Raw genomic sequence first — 27,243 nt, forward strand, 5'->3', positions numbered from 1 at the left:
AACATTTATCTTTAACTTTGCAATCATGTCTTTACACAGAATTGTCTTCACAGTTCTGTGGAAGTTGTACTCAGGGCCTTGTTCTTGCTGGACAAGTGCTGCTCTGCTTGGAGCTTTTGCGTGGCGTGGCCTCCGTTTGTGTTCTTCCTGCTTAAGCCTCCGTTGTAGCTGGGATTGCGGGCACTTTCATCACCATGCTCAGCTTGCTGTTTGTTCTTAGAAATCTCACTTTTGCCCACGCTTTCCTTCAACTTTAGTTCACTTGATTTCTGCCTCCTGAGTAGCTAGGATCATAGATATGAACATTAAGTCTGGTTTATATTATTCTAGTTGTGAAAGTAATATAACCATATTAAACTATTGAAAAGTAGAGGAGAAAATCATCTATAACTTGTTCCAATAATGGGCATTGATGTTACCTCATAGTGATGTTACCTAACTTGAAGACTTAAACTACAATAATCAAGCCGATGTGGTATTAGCAAAATAACAAACTAATGTAGCTGAGAAGATAGCCAGATGTGTATCCATGTACATATGGGCAACTGATCTTTGGCAGAAGAGCAAAGGCAATACAATGGAGCTGGAACAACTGGACAGCCCTAATCAAAAATAAAGATAAATCTAACCTGGGTGCTAGTGGCTCACACTTGTAATACTAGCAACTCAGTAAATGGAGATCTGAGGATCATGGTTTATCTCCATTAAATTATCCCTCCTCCCCCACAAAAAAAGCCAGAAATGGAACATTTGGTAGAGTTCTAGCTTTGAGCATAAAGGCTTAGGGATAGCAACCAAGTCCAGGATTAATGCCTCAGGAGCAGCAAAAACCAAAATCAAAACTCCCTAACACACTAAGGGTGGGTCAGGTGGCAGAGCACTTGTTGCTCTAGCACAAGTGAACTGGAATCCCTTTATTATTAACATGTTATACAGAGGGCTACACTCTTGTAAGTCAGGTAGTAAGTACATTTCTTTTTTGGACATGTCACCCTTTGCTTGGCTTTCCCTCAGTTTCCCTCCCGTCCCTGCACACAAGTTACATAGGTCATTTCCTACATAGTGTATCCTGAATAGCATGATTACATTTGTTTACCCTTCCTTTCTGCACCCCACTTTGTGCTCCCTAAAAGAAAGAAAACAAAGCAAAAGCAAACACCACTACCACCAATAACAACAACAAAAAGTCAAATCCCTTTTTCTGAATAAACAAAAGGTACATCTGATAACAGATTATTTTGTAAAAAATAGGAAGAACTCCTAGAATTCAATAAGAGAAAAATAACCTGATTAAAAAATGGGGCCAAAGACCTTAACAATGTCACTTCACCAGAAAAGATACTTGTATGGTAACTAAGCAGATAAAAAGATTTCCCATGTCATACCTTGTTTAGAAAATGCAAATTAAAATTAAAGCAATGATACCATTTCACTCTACATAACCAGCTATAATGGATGTTTGTAACAGCCTTATATATAGTTGCAAAGCTTGGAAGCAACCAAAATGTTCTTCAATAGATGAATTAATCAATAAATGAGGGTACCTCCAGATAACAGACTACTATTCAGTGCTAAAAAGAATTGAGATCTCAACCTTGGAAAGCAAGGGAGGGAAAAGTGCATAGCAGTGAGTGAAATAAACCAGTTAGAAAAGACTACCACATAATTCCAATGATATCGGTGTACTGGAAGGTTCAGTGGTTACAAGGGCCGGGGGTAGTAGAGGATGACTGGGCAGATTCTAGAACTTCTCAGGATGATTTTGTAATGGGGGATTTATAACTTTTGCTAAAAGATAACTCCTTACCAGGGCCCACAAATTAATAAACAGCAGAAAAAAAAGCTAGACAACCCTCCTTCAGTTTGTATCTGTCTTTGCCTAATCCATTTAACTTAAACTTACATTAAAGTTTAGAGACTCTGACTTATTGATCACATGTTCACAAAACGTCTTATGCCAAGACCTGGCACTAGAAGTGATTGTCTGGAAGCCGGCAAGCGTCTCCATCTCAGTGTGTTTTCAGTCGAGTCAATGGCTTACAAGTGCACTGGTCTCCTCTAAGGAGGGCTCAGGCCAGAGTTCATTTGTTTCATGATGGCTTTTGGGTCCCATGGACTGGGCAGCACTCAGGCCCAGAACCCAGGGCCCCACTGCCCTATCCTCCAGCCTTTGTTCCAAGTCCTTGGGGGACCTTTAGAACACGTGTTCCACACTGTAGGCCGTTGCAGGGCCTTCTTCATAGGACCTAGTGACCCTTCCAGTCAGGGTTCTGATCAGCGGACAGCTCATTCTTAGAGTCTAGCAAGGAGCCCCAGTTGACCTTGCAGGAGTTGATAGCAGCCTCTTCCTCTTGCCATAGTCGGAACCTTTCCACTCCTGGCAGGCGCCAGGCACTGCAGTGAGGATGTACAACACACACAGGCTGTGAGGTGCATTGGAGTAGCACCAGCACGCCAGGCGCTGCAGTGAGGATGTACAGCACACACAGTCTGTGAGATGCATTGGAGTAGCACCAGCACGCCAGGCACTGCAGTGAGGATGTACAGCACACACACACTGTGTGAGATGCATTGGAGTAGCACCAGCACGCCAGGCGCTGCAGTGAGGATGTACAGCACACACACAGTCTGTGAGCTGCATTGGAGTAGCACCAGCACGCCAGGCGCTGCAGTGAGGATGTACAGCACACACACAGTGTGAGATGCATTGGAGTAGCACCAGCACGCCAGGCGCTGCAGTGAGGATGTACAGCACACACACAGGCTGTGAGATGCATTGGAGTAGCACCAGCACGCCAGGCGCTGCAGTGAGGAAGTACAGCACACACACTGTGTGAGATGCATTGGAGTAGCACCAGCACGCCAGGCGCTGCAGTGAGGATGTACAGCACACACAGTCTGTGAGATGCATTGGAGTAGCACCAGCACGCCAGGCGCTGCAGTGAGGATCTACAGCACACACAGTCTGTGTGAGATGCATTGGAGTAGCACCAGCACGTCAGGTGCTGAAGTGAGGATGTACAGCACACACAGTCTGTGTGAGATGCATTGGAGTAGCACCAGCACGCCAGGTGCTGCAGTGAGGATGTACAGCACACACAGTCTGTGTGAGATGCATTGGAGTAGCACCAGTACGCCAGGTGCTGCAGTGAGGATGTACAGCACACACACAGGCTGTGAGATGCATTGGAGTAGCACCAGCACGCCAGGCGCTGCAGTGAGGATGTACAGCACACACACAGTCTGTGTGATGCATTGGAGTAGCACCAGCACGCCAGGCGCTGCAGTGAGGATGTACAGCACACACACAGTCTGTGAGATGCATTGGAGTAGCACCAGCATGCCAGGCGCTGCAGTGAGGAAGTACAGCACACACACAGTCTGTGAGATGCATTGGAGTAGCACCAGCACGTCAGGCGCTGCAGTGAGGATGTACAGCACACACACAGTCTGTGTGAGATGCATTGGAGTAGCACCAGCACGCCAGGCGCTGCAGTGAGGATGTACAGCACACACAGTCTGTGTGAGATGCAGTGGAGTAGCACCAGCACGCCAGGCGCTGCAGTGAGGATGTACAGCACACACAGTCTGTGTGAGATGCATTGGAGTAGCACCAGCATGCACTTTCCTGTGGATTGGCCCAGGAGGAAGCTGTTTGCTGGCTCTCCCGTTTTGCAGCGCCATTCACTTTGCCTTGGTAGCTGGAAAGCCCACGGGACAGTAAGGAAGTAAGTAGGTGGCAGGCCAGCTTTTTCTGCAGACCTCTGGGTTACAGGTAAAGTCCAGTGCACTTTGTCTTTGAGGACATGTAGACTAGGTCTGAGCTTCTGACAGGAGATCTCTCTTGCCACCTGGTGGTGGTAATTTAGCATAGTAAACTCATTCTTTTATCCTCGAGGTTTGGCTTCACAGTGAATCTTTGCTACTCCATTGTTGTTGGCCCTGTTTTCCACCCTACTTGCTCTTCATTGGTACAGCTTCCTCGTATAGTTGCTCTGGGGCGAGCAGGAGATTGCAGCCCCCAGTAAGTCCTGAGCACTGGAGTGTGAGAGGCTACTCTTCCCTGACCTTTTTGGGGAATGGGAATATGTGCACTTCGAAGTGCCTCTTCCCTCAGGGCAGCGTCGCCTGCTCCACACCACTCATGGTGGTTGCATTGCTGTGTGTCCCCTGTGCTTTCTTGAGCATGCAGTTGACGGGGCCACCGCTAGCATGTCACTGTGCATAGACGTAATGCTCCCTCCCTCTGGACAGCCCATGTGTTCAGGGGCAGAGCTATGTGAAGACAGGAGCCACAGTGAGGACTGGAGAGGCTGTGCTGTTCTCTCCACCCGTACACCCGCATACCCCTAACCAGCGAGGGGAGGGCTCTTGCAAGAGGCATCAGTATGCTAGGGTACGAGCAGCCTCCTGAGTGAGGGGAAGCCAGCTGGAAGTCAGAGAACACCCCAGGGCAGCCAGGAACTCAGACCATTCACCCTGCCCCACCTGTGACATCAGGGGGGAGAGAGAGAGAGAGAGAGAGAGAGAGAGAGAGAGAGAGAGAGAGAGAGAGAGAGAGAGAGAGAGAGAGAGAGAGAGAGAGAGAGAGTGTGTGTGTGTGTGTGTGTGTGTGTGTGTGTGTACCAGACCTGAGGCTTGAACTCAGGACTTGGGTGCTATCCCTGAGCTTTTTTTTACCCAAGGCTAGCACTTTACCATTTGAGCCCATCTCCATTTCTGGCATTTTTGGCAGTTAACTGGAGATAAAGAGCCCCACAGACTTTCCTGCCTTGATCTTCAGCTCTCCTCCTCCTGAAGTTGCTAGGATTACAGGTATTAGCCTCCAGCTCCTTCATCAGTCCTTAATGTAATGAGTAGTCATGAAGATCTGGGAGCTTGGCATAATAATGCTTATAAGCTAACATGATACTGAACAGATTTCACAGCTGGGCTTTCTCCATTGGGAGAGAACAAAAGAACACAGTCACCATCTGCTTTATCCCTGTTGTGTATAAATAAGCAGCTCTTGCCTTTTGCCCACCTGTGCTGGCCTGGGCAGCTCCCCAAGCTAACAGCGGTCCTTCACTGCCCCAAAGGGGGCACCCTCGCCCAGCACCCACAGCAGCCCCGGTCTGCTTCGTCAATGCCTCCAGAGTCCATTTTGCCCTCCTTGCTGTCTCATCTCCCTCCCTGGCCTCATGGAGGCCACTTTAAGGTTCCTCTGCAGCCAGGCTTCCCGAGATTCTAGCCGCTGACTCTCGGGACATCCAGCCATGTCTGCTGGTGGCAGATTCCACACACTGTCTTTACAGAGCCTGGGCCTCCGCATGCTCCGTGCCACTGCGCCACAGGAGTCATGGTACCAGAGGAAGCAGGACTCTCCTACACCCTCAACTTCCCTTAACTGTCCCTTGACCCGTGGGCTGCAAGGCTCCGGGGCTCCGGAGGCCCCAGCTCTTAGCCCTTCCACAGAAAACAGCCTTGCCATAATCTAAACAAGGGAAAAGTCGGAAGCACTGTGGCATCAGCTTCAATTGGAATGGGTGCTCAATTGGGGTTGAAGTTCATGTTCTACTTTATCAAGTTTGTCACAAATGATTAGTAAGTTTACTGTCTAATTACTCAAATTTAAGAAATTAATTTAAGACATGTAAGTGAGAGAAATACCTGTGTATATGTATATGTAGACAGAGAGAGAGAGAGAGGGAGAGAGAGGAAAGAGGAGAATGATCTGTTACTGAAAACCTTCTCTGAGTCCTGTGGACATAATCACAGGTTTTGCTCTGAGTATGTGTTCTATGGGTGTAACACACTGTGCTGATCAGGGCAGCTTTGGAGGATTCTCACTTTCTACCTTATTGCCAGGTCATGTTCTTAAGCGAGATATGGCTCTGGATTCTCTTTTCTGCTTTATGCCATTGAGTAGGTCTAGGAGTATGAGAAAGGCTAATTTGTCTTAACTGAGCTTAACAAAAATAGCCATGCAGGGCTTGTGGGAGACCTACAGAGCACCTAACATGCTGGCCTCCTCAGGATGCATAGTTTATAGACCACATTGCCCTCAGGGTGACCTTCCATATCCAGAAAGTAGACAAAGGACCAGACAAGCAGCGTGGAGTGAGGACACTAAATACCTTCACATCATGCCACAGTGGCACATACCTGTAAAAGGCAGAGATTAGGAGGATTGCAGTCTGAAGCCAGCTTGGGCAAAAAAGTTAGTGAAATCCAATCTCAAAGAACAAGTTGACGGCAAGCCTACAATGCCAGCTATGAGGGAGGAGGTATACATAGGAGGATCAAGGTCCAGGCTGTCCCCAGGCAAAAATAAAAGATATGAAGCCTACCTAAAAAAATCGTTAAAGTGAAAAAGACTTGGGGATATGGTTCAAGTGGTAGAATGCCTCCTCAGCAAGCACAGGCTATGAGTTCAAAATACTGGTAATGCCAAAAGTGGATTGGATGTTTTATTTATCAATACATGGTATATTTTTAAGAATCAAACAGTTTTGGACCCTTCTCATGAAAGACTGTCATTTAATTTAAAGCTGAATGAAATCCTCTGGTCTAAACCAGGGTGTTTTCATACAGAATCAAAGAGGTGACGAGCTAAGGTTTATTTTCTAGGCCTTAAAACACTTCAACCTTAAAAACTTAGGCAGCAAAGGCCTTTAGCACACCCAACAGACAAGACCAGAAAGAAACCTGCCATACTGTGATCCAGACTGGTTCTGAAGTGGTAAGGAGAAGGTACTCAAACCAGTCAGAGAGAATAGATTGATTACTTATAAAGGAAAAAGTATCAGAGCAGATTCTCAACCAAGACCCTAAAAGGCAAGAAGGGCTTGGTATGATGTATGCCAAACACTGCACGTAAACAGCTACCAGCCAAAAAGACTGTATCCAACCAAGCTTCCATTCATAACTGAAGGATAAATAAAAACAAAAAACTGAAACAATCTATTGCCTGTAAACCAACACTACAAAAGATACTCAGATGTTCCACAAACAAAAAAAATGGACACAAACATGAAATAGGCATAGAAAGCAGACCCTGGCAGAGGTGCAGGTAAAAGTACTCAGAGCAGAAGAGGTACAGTGAGTCCCAAAAGGGAGCCCTGGCAGGCTCCTCCTGCTAACACTCAGTATCTATGGGCTCAGTTCTCCAGTCAGTAGACACGGAGTGGCTAGTTGGGTCAAACGGCAAGACTCATCCATCTGCTGCCCACAAGAGACATATCTGACTGACAAAACCAAATTCCTTCTCAGGGTGTGACGGGGCTCTTCTGAGGAACAATAGGCTCTGTGATCACTGGACCTCATATGGTAGGTTGGGCACAACACAAAGGTGTCCATGTGAAACAGGCTTTTCCATGCTCATTGTCAGTCAAGACCCAAAGAAGAGCCATTCATTGCCTGTGGGAGAAGCCATTCTGAAGAAGTTCTTGGGCCTTGGATTTGGGGGCTGCTTCCTCAGGTGTCTGCCATTCAGAACAGCCCTCTGTCCTTGTACTTCCTGTAGCCCGCAGGTCTGTGGCTGTCCCGCAGTCAGGCGGAGGTTTTCATCGTAGGCAGGAGCACAGTGTCCTTTCAGTGTTTAGCCTTCTCTCGCCCGCACTGGCTGCTCACTGTCCCATTGTTCCCCTCCCAGAGGCCAGGCCGGAGGGTCTGCATGCGTGTGTGGCCGTGGTGATCACGGTTGGCATGATTGATTAGGGGTTGCAGAACAGTGACTCCTAGACATGTATTTCCTGCATGCAATTCTTCTGTACAGAATGATTTTTGTCTCATTCTCTAGGGCAACTTAGTTTCCTGAAGTGATTCATAGCAGAACAGCAGGGTAAATGCTTAATTCTCTGCAGGTAATTATTTCCCAGGGGAGTGAGTTGGTGCTGGCGGCATCTGATGTTGTCAGATATGTTTTGTTTCTTTTTCTGATTTCCTTTATAAAGCACCATTGTTAATTTACCAATTATATATATGTAACCATTATCCTCTTGACTCAGATTGTTCTTTCTGGCTCCTGAATCTTTTTGACTTCATGTAGTTTCAGACATCAAAAAGACTGTCTGTTGCACATACATTCCTGCCGCGTCTCTGTGCTCCCTTCCTCGGCCCCGGGAGCGGGCAGCTCCTCTGGGTGCCCTGCCTGCCCCAGTTGGGGCACCGTTTAGAACCTACAGCCTGGGCAGCGGAGTGCTTGTTTCAATTGTGTTGTTACTGCTTTCTCTTAAATTTAGGTTAAGAGAACTAATACTAATGTTTTTAAAAGAAGGGAAAGTTAATGAGTCAAATATAGTTTCTACTTAATACTTAAGGTTGTATGATTTTTACTTAATCTTAAAAGTTCATGCTAGTTTCTCATTACGCCCTACACACTCCCTTCTCCTTGTGGGAGCGGGGGAGTGGTCAGTACTGGGTCTTGAACTCAGGGTCTCAAGCTCTTGCTTGGCTTTTTCTGCTCACAATAAGAGCCTTGAGCATTTGCCTAGGATGGGTTTGAACCTTGATCCTCAGATCTCAGCCTCCTGATTAGCTGGATTACAGCCATGAGCCACTGGTGCCCAGGTTTTCTTATTAGCATAGGTACTCATTTGCTTTTTCATATGCATTTATAAACAAGTTTTGGCAATACTGGTATCAACAAATGATTGAATTAAGATTAACATCTTTCCTTGCAGTTTTTCTATCCTTATAAAATATCCCAAAGATATGCAGTCAGATTCCTGCATTTAACAGTCAGTTCCTACAAGCCTTATTTCTAGAAGGTATACTATCAACCTGGTTTTTACTTAGTTTTTTCCTAGCTTATAGAGACTTTAAAAAAATACTTGTTTTTGATTAAATACATTTTACTACATAATTCTATAATCAAAATTTATTGTGAATTCTATTCAGAAAAATTCCTCTATCCCTTCTTTTGATAGATGCATTTAGCTTTTTAAAATATTTGTATTGCTTCTTGAAAAGATAAAAATATACATGTAAGTGAGTTCCTTAACTTATTTTCATATTTCCTTTGTGATTTTTCTTGGCTTTATGTTGTTACCTATACAAATAATTCACATGAACCTCTCTTCTGATAGATTCCTCTTCCCTGGTATCTATTTTCTTGTCATACCAATTTGCTCTTTGTAGCTGTGGAACTTTCAGGAAACTTTATTCAATTTCAATTTCCTCTCTTCTTCTTACATTTTCCTGGATGTATATTTTAGATCATTTAATATGTCCATATTATTCTGTTGCTGTAAGTCCATCGTTCAGCACAGTTTCTTAGTTGAATTTCTCACCGTTATCCCCAGACCTATGACAAAACATCTCTGATGCTTCCTGTTAGCCCAACCTATTATCTGCTAGATTTTTCAGGATGGGCTTGTGGGCAAAGCTTCCCGGTGTTCTTGCAGGCTCTTCCCTTTTTACCAGTGATGTTCATAGCAGAGGGTAGTTTGGCTTCTTAAATCCCTGGTTCATATCGTGCCCTCTGGGAGGGCATGAGGTCATGTGTATGCAGCTCTGGGGAAGAGGATTGGTGTCTTTGAACAGAGACCCTAAAATGATCTCTTTTCCTCTTCTGCCATGTGAAGATACAAGAACGTGGCCGCCGGCCGCCCCCAGGGGCAGGGGCCTCAGGAGAGCAACCCACGGACCTGGCGCTCCCAGCTCCAGCATTGGCTTTCGTAGTGGCCACTCTGTTCTTGTACCTTGTTATAGCAGTTGAACTGAAAAAGATGGTTGGTCTTTATTAAGTGGAGGTAATCTTTCTGTCCTTAAATTGCTGTGTTTTTTTTTAATCTTGAATCAGTATTGAATTTTGTCAGATCTTTGTTGTACACCAGTTAGAATGATCACGTTTGATAATGTGTGGATTGTATTGATTGGCTCTTGGATACGGCACAGGCCATGAAGGCCTGATTAAATCCTCCTTGATCGCAACTTACGCATTTTTGTGCATTTCCGGACTTCTTTTGCTGGTTGTTTCATTGTTTTACCTTGTTTGCACCTGTGTCCCTCAGGGATTAGCTGCAGCCCCTCTCTCTACACAGTCTTATCTCCGGTTTGGATGCAAGAGTAATAGAAGCTTAGAAAGGTAAGTTGGCAGATGTTTTGTGTTACATTTTTCTGTAAACGTTATATGGACTTCTCTAGTGAAAGCTTGTAGTACTGTGGATTTCTGTTTCTGGATCTGTTTATTATAAGTTTCGTTTCTTTAGTTGCTACAGGGATATCATGGTCATTTTGTCCTGTTTATTTATTTTTGGTAGCCTACTACTTGTGCATCATATCTCCTACTTATTGGAGGTTTTTTGAGAAATTTTGTATGTATTTATGGATGCTCATTGAACCATGTCTATGATAGCTGTTTTAACATCCTTGTGAAAGAATTCTGACATCTGTGCCCTCTTGGTGTCAGCCTTTGTCGGCTGACTTTTTCTTTCGTGCTGAGATATTCCTAGTTGTTTGTGACAAGTAACTTTGGTTTGTGTCCTGGAAGTTTTGGTTCTACACAAATGTTTCAGTGGTCTCTGCTGACAGTGAGGAAGGAGCCCCTGTAGGAAGCAAGCTGGAATGGATGTGTAGCCCTCCTTGCTCTGTAGCCAGCACGCCTGTTAGCAGACTGGTCCTTGTCTGTCCTGTAGCCTCTACAAGAACAGGCTGTGTGAGAAGGAGTCTGGAGAGCTTTAACGTGTCTGCTGTGTCCTTTGGCATTTGCAGGTTGTGGACTACCTTTGGGGGTTTCTTCCAATTGCTCAACACATAATTATATGACGCCAACAGAAAGGAAGGGGGACATGCATCAGACCCTTCGCTTGCTGGGTCATCTCTGTCCTTGTGCCAGCTCCACAGTCCCTCTCTGGGCCTATGTTCCTGAGGTTTAAAAAATGTATGTGTGTAACTTTAAAAATGTGCAAAAGGAAATCAAAGCAGAACTTAGAAAGTGGCAAAAACTCCCATGCTCCTGGATTGGAAAGATCAACATCGTGAAAATGGCAATACTTCCCAAGGCTATCTACAAATTCAGTGCGATACCTATCAATATTCCAACCTCATTCTTCAAGGAAATAGAAGAGGCAATCCAGAAATTCACATGGAACAATAAAAGACCCCGAATAGCAAAAACGATCCTCAACAGAAAGAACACTGCTGGAGGAATATCTATACCAAATTTCAAACTCTCCTATAAAGCCATAGTAATCAAAACAGCTTGCTTGGTACTGGCACAAGAACAGACCTCAGGACCAATGGAATAGAATTGAAAACCCAGAAATGAACCTACAGACCTATGCCATCTAATCTTCGATAAGGGAGCTAAAAAAATAGAATGGAAGAAAGACAGCCTCTTCAGTAAATGGTGCTGGCAAAGTTGGTTAACTACTTGTAGAAAACTAAAACTAGGTCCTTATATATCACCCTGCACCAGAATCAACTCCAAATGGATCAAAGACCTCAGAGTTAAAACAGACACTGAAAACATTACAGGATGGCATAGGAGAAACTCTAGGTCTCCTTGGCACAGGCCAAAATTTTTTAATGGAGACCCAGAAACACAACAAATCAAAGAAAGGTTGGACAAATGGGATTGCCTGAAATTACAGAGCTTCTGCATAGCAAAGGACATAGCTAACAAGATCTTCACTAGCCATACAACAGACAAGGGTCTCATATCTAAAATATACCTGGAACTCAAAAAATTAAATCCCCCAACAACAAATCCTCAAAGAAACAACTGCCCAATAAATAAGTGGGCTAAAGACTTAAAGAGAAACTTCTCTGAAGAGGAAAGAAGGATGGCCAAAAGACACATGCGGAAATGCTCAACCTCCCTAGCCATAAAAAAAAATGCAAATCAAAACAAAATTGAGATACCACCTCACCCCAGTTAGAATGGCTATAATCAAGAACTCTAATAACAGATGCTGGAGCGGATGCAGACAGAAGGGAACCTTACTGCATTGTTGGTGGGAGTGTAAACTTGTTCAACCACTTTGGAAAGCAGTATGGAGGTTCCTCAAAAGACTCCACATAGAGCTCCCCTATGATCCAGCAATCCCACTTTTGGGCATTTACCCAAATGTTTACAAACAAGACCACACTAAAGCTATCAGCACGACTATGTTTATTGCAGCACTATTTACCATAGCTAAGATATGGAACCAACCCAGATGCCCCTCAATAGATGAATGGATCAAGAAAATGTGGTATATATACACAATGGAATTCTATGCCTCCATCAGAAAGAATGACATTGCCCCATTTGTTAGGAAATGGAAAGACTTGGAAAAAATTATATTAAGTGAAGTAAGCCAGGCCCAAAGAAACATAGGTCCCATGGTTTCCCTTATTTGCAATAACTAGTATTTGTCTGAGACAAGCAGAAAAGGTCAGATAAGTTGATGTTAGGAAAATGAACCCCAAGATAAGGATTCAAATGTTTTTTTCTTTCATGCGATTGTTTCTTTTTTTGGGGGGAGGGGTCCGGTCATGGGGCCTGAACTCTGGGCCTAGGCGCTGTCCCTCAGCTCTTCAGCTCAAGGCTAGCGCTCTACCACTTGAGCCACAGGATGACGGATGACTTGCGGCTTTTTTTCTTATGTGGTGCTGAGGAATCAAACCCAGGGCCTCATGCATGCAAGGCAAGCGCTCTACCACTGAGCCACCTTCCCAGCCCCTCAAGCGATTGTTTCTAACGTATTTATAAGATGATTTCTTTGTACCTCCCCCACAGTATAACCCCTGCTTTCACTGTATTTGATGTTGGTGTAATTTGTGGAGAAAAAGGGAAAAAACAAATTGTTTAACTAGGGATACAGGAGGACCCATTGCAACAATGAGATGTACAAGATGTACAAGATGTTATGTCAAAAAACAAACTTTACAACTTTGGCGGAGTTGGGGGGGGATGATATGGGAGGTTGGGAGGGGAGATGGGAAGGGACAGGAAGGGGAAACAAAGGAGGAGGCAACAATGCTTGATAAGAAATTACTCATTACCTTGCTCATGTAATTGTAACCCCTCTGTAGGTATTTTCACAATAATAAAAAAAAAGAACTGACTTTTGTACTTAATAGTTCATTACACTGGCTCTCTCTTTTTTTCTTTGCTTAACTTCTGAGCATTTCCTTATTAGTACTTCTACTTTCTGTGATTTTTCTAGTTTCTTAAATTGGTTCTTTGACGCACTAATCCTCTACCTTTATTTATTCCTAATATAGGCTTTTTAAGCTATCAACTTTTCTGTAAGCTTGTAGCTGCTTGCTACCAATTTTATCATGCAGTAATTTTATTTTGGAAGTCTATTTTCTAACTTTGTTATGTTCTTCCTGTCTATTTTTTATTTGAGAGCATAAAAATATTCTGTACAGGGAGTCATGAGGTTGTCCTTTGCCGGTGGTGTTTTTATTATCTTAAGTAGTTGGATTCAGCCTGTCCGTTGATGTGTACAGCGTCCTGATCAGCGACCTCCCTTTCACCGTCCTCCTCGCCGCTCTCAGTTCTACCCATGCCCTCAACTTTCCTAGTTCTGTTTTTACATAGATACAGTCCTCCCACCCATCCTCTCTACCTCCCTCCCCTGACCTCCCCACTCCCCACTCCCTCACGCTCCAGCTTCCTGTAAATTAGTTGTTCAGAGGACTTACACCAGTCCAGGATATTTAATTCAACTCTCTAGTGAGTAGAAGTTTAGTCTGTGGATCCATATCTTCAGAATTTATGGAAACCTGCATTATGAGCTAAAAATGGTCAACTTTTGCTTTATTCTCTGAGGGTTTTAGGTGAATGCATACCTTCTCATTGTCAGGTGCAGAGTTTGATAAAACCTATCATATTCTGTGTTATTCATGTTTTCTGCATCTTTGTTTCTGTGGACAGTAATTGGGAGGAGTTGAGCTCTCTAGCGTTTTCCTGGGACCTCTCCCCACACCGGCTCTCCCCACAGTCCACATGCGTGTGGTCCTTTGTCCGTGGGTGACCTCTCCCCACACCTGCTCTCCCTGTAGTCCACACATATGTGTGGTCCTGTGTCCGTGGGTGACCTCTTCCCACACTGGCTCTCCCCGCAGTCCACACATACGTGTGGTTCTATATCCTTGGGTGACCTCTCCCTACACCTGCTCTCCCTGCAGTCCACATATATGTGTGGTCCGGTGTTCCTGGGTGACCTCTCTCCACACCGGCTCTCCCTGCAGTCCACACATATGTGTGGTCCCGTGTTCCTGGGTGACCTCTCTCCACACCGGCTCTCCCTGCAGTCCACACATATGTGTGGTCCCGTGTTCCTGGGTGACCTCTCTCCACACCTGCTCTCCCTGTAGTCCACACGTGTGTGGTCCCGTGTTCCTGGGTGACCTCTCCCCACACCTGCTCTCCCTACAGTCCACACATACGTGTGGTTCTATATCCTTGGGTGACCTCTCCCCACACCGGCTCTCCCCGCAGTCCACACGTGTGTGGTCCCGTGTTCCTGGGTGACCTCTCCCCACACCGGCTCTCCCCGCAGTCCACACGAGCGTGGTTTGCTGTCCTTTCCTGTGTGCTCCAGGGACAGCACAGTTTCTTTCTCTTACATGGGGGAAGAGGCACCTCAGATGTCAGGTCACAGAAATGACTGTTCCTCTCTCTTTAGCCAGATTTAAGGAAAAGACTGGTCGTGTTGGCTTTTGGCGTAAAGGTCAAAGAAAAGTTTGTGTGACGCAGAGGCTTCTTATTGTGAATTTTTACCTTTGGACTCTTGAGGAGAGCCACCTTTTAGTTTGCAGGGAGCGGGACTAAGTGGAGCCGCCAAGTTCAGATGCCTTCTGTTTTTTCTACCAAGTAGTACTTAACATAGGTTAACTGCCAGATTATCCCTAGTGAAGAGGGAACCTGCCCTGGTACCCGAAAGGCAGAGAGGTCAGCTGGCCGAGCTCTACATTCTGATGTCTTTCTCATGTCTTGTGGTGTAGCCCACATGCTTACTCAAAACCCAGGTGACAGAGAGCTGCTTTGCACACATGCATGTGTGTGAGAGAGCGGGTGTTTGCTTGTGTGTGTGTGTGTGTGTGTGTGTGTGTGTGTGTGAGATTCACAGCTGCGTATGCCTGGAGGAATGTGACATCCTATGGAGCTGATCCACAGTGGACCTGCTCAGCCAGAGCATAGCACCTCTGCTCCTGGTGACGCAGAGTGACAAGCCGAGAGCGTGTGCCTTGTGTGTATTCTGCCTGTCTTGACTGAGCTTTCCCACTGAGAAAGGAATGCCAGCCCACAGGCCTCCTGTGCACTGGTGATGGTGGAGGGACGTCTAGGTCTTGGTCCCTGGGTATTCCTTGTCAGTATAGTGACCATTCCCCTGTAGATGTTCCTGGCGTGATATAAATTGCAAAGGCATATCTTTTGGCTGCTTCTCTCTCTCCTGCCTGAAGTACTTCTGTCTAGTCCTCAGTCTTTGGCCTTCATTGGACCATGTCCGTCTTTGTGTCTCTTACGCAGAGCAGAGTTCATATTGAGCCAGTCTGAATCTTTTATAGGTGGTAAGGCTCACTCATGTGTTGATGTAGCTGATTTTTTTTTACATAAACAATTTATTTTTCAACATTCTGCCAAGACATCAAAGCTTTGTCTCAACTGTCAAAATTTATTCCTGTACTTGCAGTGTGTGGTACCTTTTGTTTATGATCTTCTTTTTTACTGTAGTTTGTCACCTTTTTTTTTTTCTCTTCCTAATCCTTTTAACATTTAGGAAGGTTTATGTTTTTGTTCATAGGTACCTTCATACATATGCCTCTTGACATTTGTAGGAAATTGTTATCAGAACCCACTGTGGATTCTGTGCAGATACTCGTGTCCCTTATTGAAACGAACTGTCATTTGCATAGAACCTGCAGACATCACTCCATATACTGGACAGCGTCTTTAGATGACCTAAGGCAATGTCAATGCCAAATAAATGTCTTAAGGAATATGGACAGTATAAAATGCCTGTATATGTTAAGTTTAGATGCAGTCCACCTTTTTTGTGTTTTAGTATTTTTAATCCATGGCTAGTTGAATCCACAGATTCAAAACAGGCAGACTCAGATGCTGACGTAATATCTTTCATAAAGCCATAGTCTCTATTATTCTTCCTTTGACCTCTTTTTGGTCTGTCAGCTTTGAATGGTGTTCTTGTCTTCCAGCTTGCCTGCTCCAGCTGGTGAACTTAACTCCACTTTTCCTGTTTCCCGGTTCACCTCTGTCTTACTCATTTATTGTATTTACTTCTTCACGACAAAAAATAATTTCCATACTTCACCTTCGACGTCACTCTTATTTTTGTTTTAGTCTTTGATCAGCAAACACTCCCTTATTTTTGTCTACACTAAATTTTCCAATTGATTTGAAATTGTCTTTTAGGAGACTTGTATGAAGCACTTGAAAACACCACTTTGATTGAATTCTTGGATATTTAAGATTCTAATCTTGAGTGATTGGCAGAAGACCATGCGTCGCAGTTCATTTCTGCTAGGGTTTGTAAGGTGCTGTGTGCACTGGGCCGTGCCGAGGTCCGATGCTGTCTGACTTCCCCATGCAGAGGGAGTTGGTACTCTCACCTGAAATCCAGGGCATCTTCTGTGCCTTACAGGCCACCATCCTGGCACAGATACATGAGAACTGCCTCAGTTCAGAGTCATTTTTTCCTAAAAACATTTCTAAGGGTTTAACTTTAAGTACAAGTTCTGCCTTACACTTTTGCTGTTCTTTTCAAGGAGTGCCAATGTCTTGGATCTATTTTAGCTTCTGTTCTGTATCTGTCAGATTTCCTCTGATCATTTTTTATCTTTCTGTCTCTTTTTCTCCTGTGTTTTGTAGGCTTCCCTTATACATTCAATTTTTTTTATTCTCCTTTGGCCACTTATAATAGTATTTCCAGGTTGATTTTACCTTTCTCTTTGATTTCTTTTCTACTTCTTGGCCTATCTTAATGGTCTATTTGCATTCATCAGACTTAGTTCTGCATTTCTGGAGTCTTATATTTGCACTGTTAATAGTTTTAGCATGCTATGGAATGCTATAGAACCTCATGTTGTAGATGGGAAGTAATTTCATCAGCTGAAAAGATTTGTGTTTCCTCTTGCCTCTCACAAGTCCTGAAGGACTCTACTGGTGTTTGTGTGTGTGGTGCGCACAACCACCCACACCCACACCCACCCACCCACACCCACACCCACACCCACCCACACAGACACCCACACCCACACCCACACACACAGACACCCATACACAGACACCCACACACAGACACACACCCACACCCACACAGACACCCACACCCACACAGACACCCACACACACCCACACTCACACACACACACCCATACAGACACCCACCCCCACACACTCCCACACACACACCCCACCCCCACCCCCACCCCCTGTGGCTTGAATTAAGGGCCTTGCACTCAGCTTTTCCCTCTCAAGACTGGAGCTTCATCACTTGAGCCACATCTCCACTTCCGGCTTTTTGCTGATTAATTGGAAATAAGCATCTCTTGGATTTTTCTGCCATGGGCTGGCTTTGAACCATGGTCCCTAGCCTCCTGAGTAGCTAGGATTACAAGCATGAGCCAGCAGTACTTGGCTGGGCTTCAAGAGGCTAGCAATGTACTTAAGTTAATGTGCAGTTCAGAAAATGGCATTTTGAAATGAATATATAGACAGATACATAGACTAGCTACTACCAACAGAATGTTGATACGGGTTTGGCAGCCCATGGTGGCCTGCTCCACGTCTCATTGCCTTCACAAACGTCCCAAGGTCAGCTCTGCCAGTGCACACCTCTCCACATGGGCTTCGGACTTAAATGCTTCAGAAATGTTTACTTCCCTGTTGAATGCAGGAAACAATGCTGTGTGACCCCGTTCTGATGGCTAGGTCATGCGCTGGGAGCTCATGTGCCCTGTGTTCCTTTGTTTCAGGTAGGTGGGCTCCAGACAAGCCCAGACTGCTGCAGATCCTCGGTTCTGGTGATGACGCTCTGAGCCACTGTGCATCTTAGCACTCACATTTATGGACCTGGCCTGAACTGCAGAACCTGCCTATGGGGGAAGGTGAGTTCCGTGTGTGTGCGCCCTCGCTCAGATACAGCCACAGAGCCACGCTCATCCTTGGGGAGTGTGTGTGTTGGAGATGCCCTGATCCTGAGGCACACCCTCCTGAGGTTCTGCTGTAGATGACTTTGGGGAAGCAGGCACGCCTGGCCCCAACACCCATGGCCGGTTGTGGTTGCATGCCCTAGGCCCAGTCCACTGGCCGCCCTCACAGGCTTGTCCCTCTCCTGGAGCCAGCCCAGGGGCCAGGAGCAAAGCTGAGTTCTTGGAATGAGGAGGAGAGGCTGAGCTCGGGTGCTGGCGGCCATTGTGAGGTCTCTGCAAAGAGCAGGTCCTGCAGAGCAGCAGCAGAGACAGGGTGCGCTGGTGACGTTTGAAGCCAGCGGTACTTGCAGGGACAGAACTAGGGGGAGCTGTCTGAGGAGCTCTGTGCCCGGAGGCCGCAGTGCCGAACCGACAGCACTCCGTGTCTGCAGTATGTCTCACATGAGGGCGAACCCTCTGCATGCTGAGCACGTGAAAGCTGCAGTGTGTTTGTGAGTGTGTCTGCACCCTGAGGCGTGTGACAGCTGCAGTGTGTTTGTGAGCGTGTCTGCACCCTGAGGCGTGTGGAGGCTGCAGTGTGTTTGTGAGCGTGTCTGCACCCTGAGGCGTGTGACAGCTGCAGCGTGTTTGTGAGCGTGTCTGCACCCTGAGGCGTGTGGAGGCTGCAGTGTGTTTGTGAGCGTGTCTGCACCCTGAGGCGTGTGACAGCTGCAGCGTGTTTGTGAGCGTGTCTGCACCCTGAGGCGTGTGGAGGCTGCAGCGTGTTTGTGAGCGTGTCTGCACCCTGAGGCGTGTGACAGCTGCAGTGTGTTTGTGAGCGTGTCTGCACCCTGAGGCGTGTGGAGGCTGTAGTGTGTTTGTGAGCGTGTCTGCACCCTGAGGCGTGTGGAGGCTGCAGTGTGTTTGTGAGCGTGTCTGCACCCTGAGGCGTGTGACAGCTGCAGTGTGTTTGTGAGCGTGTCTGCACCCTGAGGCGTGTGACAGCTGCAGTGTGTTTGTGAGCGTGTCTGCACCCTGAGGCGTGTGACAGCTGCAGTGTGTTTGTGAGCGTGTCTGCACCCTGAGGCGTGTGACAGCTGCAGTGTGTTTGTGAGCGTGTCTGCACCCTGAGGCGTGTGACAGCTGCAGTGTGTTTGTGAGCGTGTCTGCACCCTGAGGCGTGTGACAGCTGCAGTGTGTTTGTGAGCGTGTCTGCACCCTGAGGCGTGTGACAGCTGCAGTGTGTTTGTGAGCGTGTCTGCACCCTGAGGCGTGTGGAGGCCGCAGTGTGTTTGTGAGCGTGTCTGCACCCTGAGGCGTGTGAAGGCTGCAGTGTTTGTGAGCGTGTCTGCACCCTGAGGCGTGTGGAGGCCGCAGTGTGTTTGTGAGCGTGTCTGCACCCTGAGGCGTGTGAAGGCTGCAGTGTGTTTGTGAGCGTGCCTGCACCCTGAGGCGTGTGACGGCTGCAGTGTGTTTGTGAGCGTGTCTGCACCCTGAGGCGTGTGAAGGCCGCAGCGTGTTTGTGAGCGTGTCTGCACCCTGAGGCGTGTGACAGCTGCAGTGTGTTTGTGAGCGTGTCTGCACCCTGAGTCGTGTGACAGCTGCAGTGTTTGTGAGCGTGTCTGCACCCTGAGGCGTGTGGAGGCTGCAGTGTGTTTGTGAGCGTGTCTGCACCCCGAGGCGTGTGACGGCTTGATGCACTAATGAGCTGGTGAGAAAATAAAAAGTTCTAACAAGGAAAAAAGGAAAATGGTAAGAAAGGAGTACTTGTTACTGGAAGGTCTTCCAGAAAGGATGGAGGCGGAGGAGGTGTAAACCGAACATGAGTGGCACAGCATATGCACTCTGTGCATGAAGGCAAGAAGAAAAATTTTAAAACACTCAGTGAACAGACAAATCCTTTTGAAGTTGGAACGAGCTGTTTGTTTTACAGCCCAGTCAATGCAGGTCCAGAGAGGCTGTGTAGTTTATTAATACAAGTACTTGGAAAGCTCAAACAGGCTTCTTCTTTCCTGTCCTCTGCAGACTACCACAAACCTTTGTTAACTTTTACTTTCAACCCTTGACTGTGGTAAAATAGATGTAACTTAGATTTTCACATCTTAAGCATTTTGAATGCAGCTCAGTGGCATAAAAGACATTCACTCCATTGTGCAGCCTGTACCTCCGTCCATCTCCAAACCTGTTTCACCTTATAAAACTGAAACTGAGCCCCATTAGACAGCTCCGAGTGGGTCCACTCCAGGAACCTCAATGCACCTCATGAAGGCGATTATACATTAGCTTTCTTGACTGGCTTATTTCACTTACAAAAATGTTCTCAAGGCTCATCCATATTGCAGCATAAATAAGAATTTCCTTACTCTTTTACAGTTGAGGATATATTCCTGTTTCACCATAGACTACATTTTGTTTATCCATTCACCTGGTATTGCTTCTATCTCTTGACTATTGTGAACTATGTTATTATGAACACGAGTACAAATACGTCTTCAAGACCACCAAAGTAGAATTGCTGGATCATATGCACGTCTGTTTTTATTTTTTTGAAGAATTCCTACTCCATTTTATATTCCTACCAGTGGTGCACAAGGCTTCCAGTTTCTTTTCTCATCGTTAACAGTGTGTGTTGCTTTTGTTTTTAGGCTGTAGACATGATATCTTAACAGGCTTAAGGCAGTACCTCACTGGGACTTTGTTTTTTATTTACCTGATGATTAATGACTCTTGTTTTCTGTTAGTATAATATCTGTACCTAGATTCTTGATTTTAAAAAAGATACTTACTTAGCTCTGATTCTGGAAATTTAAAGGTGAGTCCTCAGGGTGCCTGGCCCGGCATTGGAGCCAGGGGGACCAGAGACAAGTGAGGTCTGTGCTAATCCCTAGTATTCTCTCCACCATCCCCGCCGCCGCCCCAGGCCCACCACCTCCCAACATTGCTACTCTAAGGACCAGCCTTCCACACTTGAACCTTTTGAGGGACAGACCACCAGACCACATCCAAACCAGCATGATGCTGCTCATCTTGGTTTGCTGGCGAAATGTCTTTATCTGGAGAAATGTGTATTCAGGTGCTACCCTCACCCCTTTTTTGCTTTGTTCCTGCCAGGCTGACACTCTACCACTTGAGTCATACCTTTTCGCTGATTGTTTTTAGAGATTAAGTCTAGGGAAGTATTCTTCCTTGCTGGCCTTGAACTGCAATCCTCTCATTCTCAGCCTCTGAGTAGCTAGGAAGACAGGTGTGAGCCACTGACACCAGATTTTTTGCCCCTTTTCCCTTTTTGCCATACTAGGGTTTGAACTCAGGGCCTGGTGCTTGCTCTGTACCACTTGAGTCATGCCTCTGACTCTACATTTTGCTTGTTATTTTGGGGGTCAAGTCTCACAGACTTTTCTGCCCTGGCAGGTTTCAAACTGTAGTCCTTTAAATCTCATCATCCTGAATCTGTTAAGATTACTGGCATGAGCTATCAGCATCTAGCCATTTTTTAATTGAGCTTGTTTGTTTTTCCCTTGTTTTATATCATATAATCTGTATCAGCCTCTTACTAGATTATTTACAAATAATTTGCCCTTTCACTTTGTGTCTCCTGAGCCACAGAAATTTTAAACTTTCATGTAGTGTAAATTAGCTGTTTTTACTTTATCATTTGTCCTTTTGGTGTCATAGTCAAGAAATTATTAACAAATCTATTGTCATGAAACTTTTTCTACATTTTTTGAGAGTTTCATAGCCTTAGTTCTTCTGTTTAGGTCTTTGGTTTTAGTTTAGTTTTGTCTTTGTACTGACTAAGAATCTAACTTTGTTTGTGTGCATGTGGTCCAGTGTTTGGGTGCAGAGATAGCCCCTGCTGGTGGGGCAGCCCCTAGCACAGCACCCAGGAGATCGTGCCAGGGGGTTGTGGGTTTAAAGCTGGGCTGGGCTGCATAGCAAGACCCCGAGTACAAAAAAATCAGGAGGCTAGGGAGAGGAGAAGAAACTTGCCCCATAGAATGTTTTCCAGTTTGAGGGCGGCATCAGAGAGAATCTGAGGGGCCTGTGACCAATGGGTGATCCTAGAGCCTTCCCTGCCTCGCTGCTCCCCACAGTGCTGGCTCCACCGGCGATCCCCACATGACCACCACTGCTCCTCAGCCCTTCTCTGCGCCTCCATGGGGCCTGGCCAGCCGGCCACCCGGGAAACCTCCGGGCATCCTCCACTCGCGTCAGTCTTGCTCCCACCAACCTCAGTGACCCAGAAAGTGAGACTCCTGAGACTGGATCTGCTTGGGACTGACGGAGCACTGCACTGGCAGCCATCTGTGGGAACGAATGCTCATGCTGAAGTGAGCAGCCGATCCATTAGCCAGAGATCCGTGGGAGCTGCTTGTATGCTGTTTGTTGGGTTTTGGAGGCAAGAGTTGGGATGTGTTCATTGGCGGTGGTGCTGCCACGTTCCGTCTGAGTTGTTCAGTCGTAGAGAGCGTTCGTGATAAGCTTTGTTATAGATGCATATGCGCATATTGGAAGTGGGTGCAGCATTGTAGAAGGGCCAAGCAGCAGCAGAGTTAGCCAGCAAAACATGGGTCAAGGAAGAGAGAATTCAGAGAGAATAGAATACCATGTGGGCCCCAGCATGGCTGTGCATCGAGTGGTGAAAACGCCCTACCCTCTGTGCAGGGTTGGCGTCGGTGCCCCGGTTGTTTGGCCTTCTGCCCTCCCTGCTCTCCGCACCGTCCCTGGGCAGGGTGGAGAGCTGGCTCTGCCTGGAGGAAGCCACGGCAGCAGTCATCCAATGCATGTACTCTCCCTGCTCCCCGGTTCCCTGTTCAAGGCCCCAAAGCCTTCCGTGGGTGTGGAGTGACACTCGGGGACACATCCTAGTGACAGCAGACAGGACCACAGGAATAGCTGTCCCTCCATCCGCTCCTGGGCCCGTGGTGTGTGGCGGGAGGCCAAGCGCCTGCTTCAGGAGGCCTTTCGATATCTACCTATGGTTCCACAGTGCCCTGCTCGCCTGTGGCAGTGGAAAAGCCAGCCCTTCCCTCCACACAGGGTGTTTGGGAAGAGACTCGCATTCCCAGGTGAAGACTGGAGCCAGCACCAGTGCTTCCGACTGCCCCTGTGGTGGCCAGGCCCAGGCTGACTGTCACCGTGTCTGACCCCCTGCGGGGCCCGGCACCTTGCTTGCCTTCTGCTGGCTTTAGAGAAAAGAACCAATGGAATGCTTCCTGTATTCACATATATATGTATGTATATTAGAATCCATTTCGGATCTCTGGTTTTTCACAGCACCGCTGGGTTCTTATTTATATACACCAAAAGCCTAACGATTGACAAGGAGCAAACAGTCTAACACCAGTTAACATTGTACACATCAACTCAATGAACATCCTTATTCCAAACTATTGTTATTCACACGTGTCAGCAAGACTTCTGTGCTTGTGGCCTTTTACCTCTCTCCACTGACATGGCTCCAAAGTAGAAGGAGCAGGCTGCAGGGAAGGCCTGGTCTCAGGGCTGCTCAGGGGGTTCAGGGCTGTGGACCAGGGGAAGAGAGGGAAAACCACACACCTCCAAGCCAAAACCCAACTAAAGAAGCAGGAGCCAACTTGAAGAGCTTCGCGCGTCCATAGAGAACAGGAGAGGGCGCTGGCCTGTGCCTGCGGTGCCCAGCGCACGCTGGCTCACCGGCTGGGATGGCGGGTGGGAGAGAGGCAGCCTGCTTGAGAATACCACACTGAGGCAGCTCCTTCCCCAAGGCCGGTTCCCACGCATGGCCCGGGTGCCCTGGAGGAGGCGTAGCCTGAGAAGGGGCAGTGGAGCTGCAGCACAGCTCCTGGGAGGAGGTCGGCCACCAGCCTCTGAGCTGGGCTCTTCCTCTCTCTCTGTCTCTGTCCTTCCCGGCAGCTCTCAGTGGTAGCAAAGCTGTGTGTCCCCACACCCAGCGCCGCTGGAGGGCTTGCCGCCTGGCCTCTGCCTTCGGACCCCGCCCGGACCCGGCAGAGCTGGGCCAGCACCTTCTGCACCTGCCTCTCATGCTGAGTGTCTCTCAGCAGCCTGAGCTCCACATTGTGTGTGGCTCCTGGTGCTACAACCCTCTGAAGAGTAACTTCCCGTCCTTCCCACTGCAGGACCTGGCTCCTGCCATTGTCCCCTTCTGTTCCCACGTTGTCATCTTTTATTCCACATCACTCACTGTAGTGGGGAGGGGCAGAGAGACCACTCAGCCCACAGTGAAAATGTAAAAGATTGTATTGAGCAAAAAGTACTGACGCGCCAGGACTGCACCTGGAGTTGGGATCCCAGGAAACGCCCCGAGGGCCAGCTCACATGGGCTTTTAAAAAAGCATTTGGGCTAGGGTGGGAAAGGGGGGGCTGGGTGTTGGTTTTAGCCAATGATTGTTACAAGAAATGCGCACCTTAAATTTAAATTTCCCGAAAGGTTTTGCTGGTGGGAAGAAGGGGAATGGAACAAAGGGTGGTGATGGTTCTGCTCGGTTAGGGCTCCCATTGCTCAGAAAACAGCAGAAGCAGAGTTACAGAGTGACAGGGTTATGGAGTTACAGAGTTACAATTACAGTAATGAGTTACCAGGGAAGTCTTATCCACAGCACACTTACATTTATATCTTAAAATCATTCATTATCCATGTTACACAATCCCAGTCATATTCCACCTTTACGTCCTCCACCGTATCATCACGGTGGGTCGGGATGCCACTGAGCAGTCCTCCTGCCTGCTGCTGCCAGCACCTCTGCCTGCTCTCCACCAAGCTGCTCCATCAGTCGCCACAGACCCACCCGGGCCAGCCAGGGCCGTGCCCAGCACTCCTCGGACGCTCAGTAGCAACAGCCAGGTCCTGGATGGCCTGGGTCTGCCTGCTCCTCTGGCTTTGTGGCGCTGGGTCTGAGCAGCGCTGTGCTGCTGTCCTCTCCATCGGTGGCAGGAGCATCCGAGCCTCTGTCAGAGCCGCGGTAGACACAGCCAGCAGGCAGAGGTGGTGAGGGGCTGTGCACTGGAAGGCAGGGTCTGCCGCGGTAGACACAGCCAGCAGGGCAGAGGTGGTGAGGGGCTGTGGACTGGAAGGCAGGGTCGTCTTTGTGAATCCTGGGAGGGATTTCACCACTACATTTCCACACGTGTGTACCCCTATCTCCGCAGTCTCAGCCCTCTGACACTCTCCCTCTCCCCTTCAGAACAATTTCTATAGATTTCATTGTTCTATTTTCAATTGTAAACAATCTATTTTCACATGATTTCTCTTTCATCGTCCCAGAATATATAACATCAGGCACAGAATGAAGTGCCACTGGGGAACTTGATCACTATTATGGAAATTACTTATATTAATAAAGAAGAATGTTTAGTATGTAATACTGAGTGTGAAACACAGGACACATGTGGGCATTGTGGCCCTGTTTTAGAAAACGCTGTAATGGTACCAACAGCCTGCCTGAACAGGCAGAGACTTCCACTCATGCAGATAGGGGCCTGAACAGGCAGAGACTTCCACCCATGCAGACAGGGACCTGAACAGGCAGAGACTTCCACCCATGCAGACAGGGGCCTGAACAGGCAGAGACTTCCACCCATGCAGACAGGGACCTGAACAGGCAGACTGCCACTCATGCAGACAGGGACCTGAAAAGGCAGACTGCCACTCATGCAGACAGGGATCTGAACAGACAGACTGCCACCCATGCAGACAGGGACCTGAACAGACAGAGACTTCCACCCATGCAGACAGGGGCCTGAACAGGCAGACTGCCACCCATGCAGACAGGGGCCTGAACAGACAGACTGCCACCCATGCAGACAGGGGCCTGAACAGGCAGACTGCCACCCATGCAGACAGGGGCCTGAACAGACAGACTGCCACCCATGCAGACAGGGACCTGAACAGGCAGACTTCCACTCATGCAGACAGGGGCCTGAACAGGCAGAGACTGCCACCCATGCAGACAGGGACCTGAACAGGCAGACTGCCACTCATGCAGACAGGGGCCTGAACAGACAGAGACTGCCACCCATGCAGACAGGGGCCTGAACAGGCAGACTGCCACCCATGCAGACAGGGGCCTGAACAGGCAGAGACTTCCACTCATGCAGACAGGGGCCTGAACAGGCAGAGACTTCCACTCATGCAGACAGGGGCCTGAACAGGCAGACTGCCACCCATGCAGACAGGGGCCTGAACAGACAGACTGCCACCCATACAGACAGGGACCTGAACAGGCAGAGACTTCCACCCATGCAGACAGGGGCCTGAACAGACAGACTTCCACCCATGCAGACAGGGACCTGAACAGGCAGAGACTTCCACTCATGCAGACAGGAGCCTGAACAGGCAGAGACTTCCACCCATGCAGACAGGGGCCTGAACAGGCAGACTGCCACCCATGCAACAGGAAGCCTGAACAGGCAGAGACTTCCACCCATGCAGACAGGGGCCTGAACAGGCAGAGACTGCCACCCATGCAACAGGAAGCCTGAACAGGCAGAGACTTCCACTCATGCAGACAGGGGCCTGAACAGGCAGAGACTGCCACCCATGCAGACAGGGGCCTGAACAGACAGACTGCCACCCATGCAGACAGGGACCTGAACAGACAGACTGCCACCCATGCAGACAGGGACCTGAACAGACAGACTGCCACCCATGCAGACAGGGGACTGAACAGACAGACTGCCACCCATGCAGACAGGGGCCTGAACAGGCAGAGACTTCCACCCATGCATACAGGGACCTGAACAGGCAGAGACTGCCACCCATGCAGACAGGGGCCTGAACAGACAGACTGCCACCCATGCAGACAGGGGCCTGAACAGACAGACTGCCACCCATGCAGACAGGGGGTCTGTGTGGCGGATGACTTCCTGTGAGTCATGAGTCGTTTTCTCTATAATAGGTGCTCTGTTACTTACTTGGTGAGGCAGCAGGACTCCTCCTCTTCCTCTCTGTGCACCTTGGTTAGCTTCAGAAAGCTGCAAGCATCTCTAATACCTTGGTGACCATTTCCTTCCACGCTAGCTATGTGCCGTCCCACAAGACCCACACCACTGAGCAGCGTGCCATCCCACACAGCCGCGGAACTCTCATGTGCATTTGCATGTGTTTTGATCTTGATCTCCTCTGACTTCTGTGTGAGGAGCTGGGATGCCCTATAACCCTGCTGTAGTCGG

General features: G+C 47.8%; 1 protein-coding gene across 15 annotated transcripts in view; it reads left to right on the forward strand.

Annotated features, from left to right (window-relative positions):
• LOC138808571 (poly(rC)-binding protein 3) overlaps positions 1-27,243 on the forward strand; it is a 164,356-nt gene that overhangs the window by 76,705 nt on the left and 60,408 nt on the right. For 14 of the 15 annotated variants that reach the window (XM_069994836.1, XM_069994838.1, XM_069994835.1 and 11 more), the window contains one exon: positions 17,917-18,048. The exons of the other annotated variant lie outside the window; for it this stretch is intronic. In XM_069994836.1, coding sequence (XP_069850937.1) covers positions 18,039-18,048 — 10 coding nt within the window. In that variant the 5' untranslated portion in view covers positions 17,917-18,038. The remainder of the gene's footprint in view (positions 1-17,916; positions 18,049-27,243) is intronic. 15 annotated transcript variants of the gene reach the window in all.

Source organism: Dipodomys merriami, unplaced genomic scaffold (assembly GCF_024711535.1).
Source record: "Dipodomys merriami isolate MVZ:Mamm:240054 unplaced genomic scaffold, mDipMer1.0.p SCAF_456, whole genome shotgun sequence".
Taxonomy (NCBI): Eukaryota; Metazoa; Chordata; class Mammalia; order Rodentia; family Heteromyidae; genus Dipodomys; species Dipodomys merriami.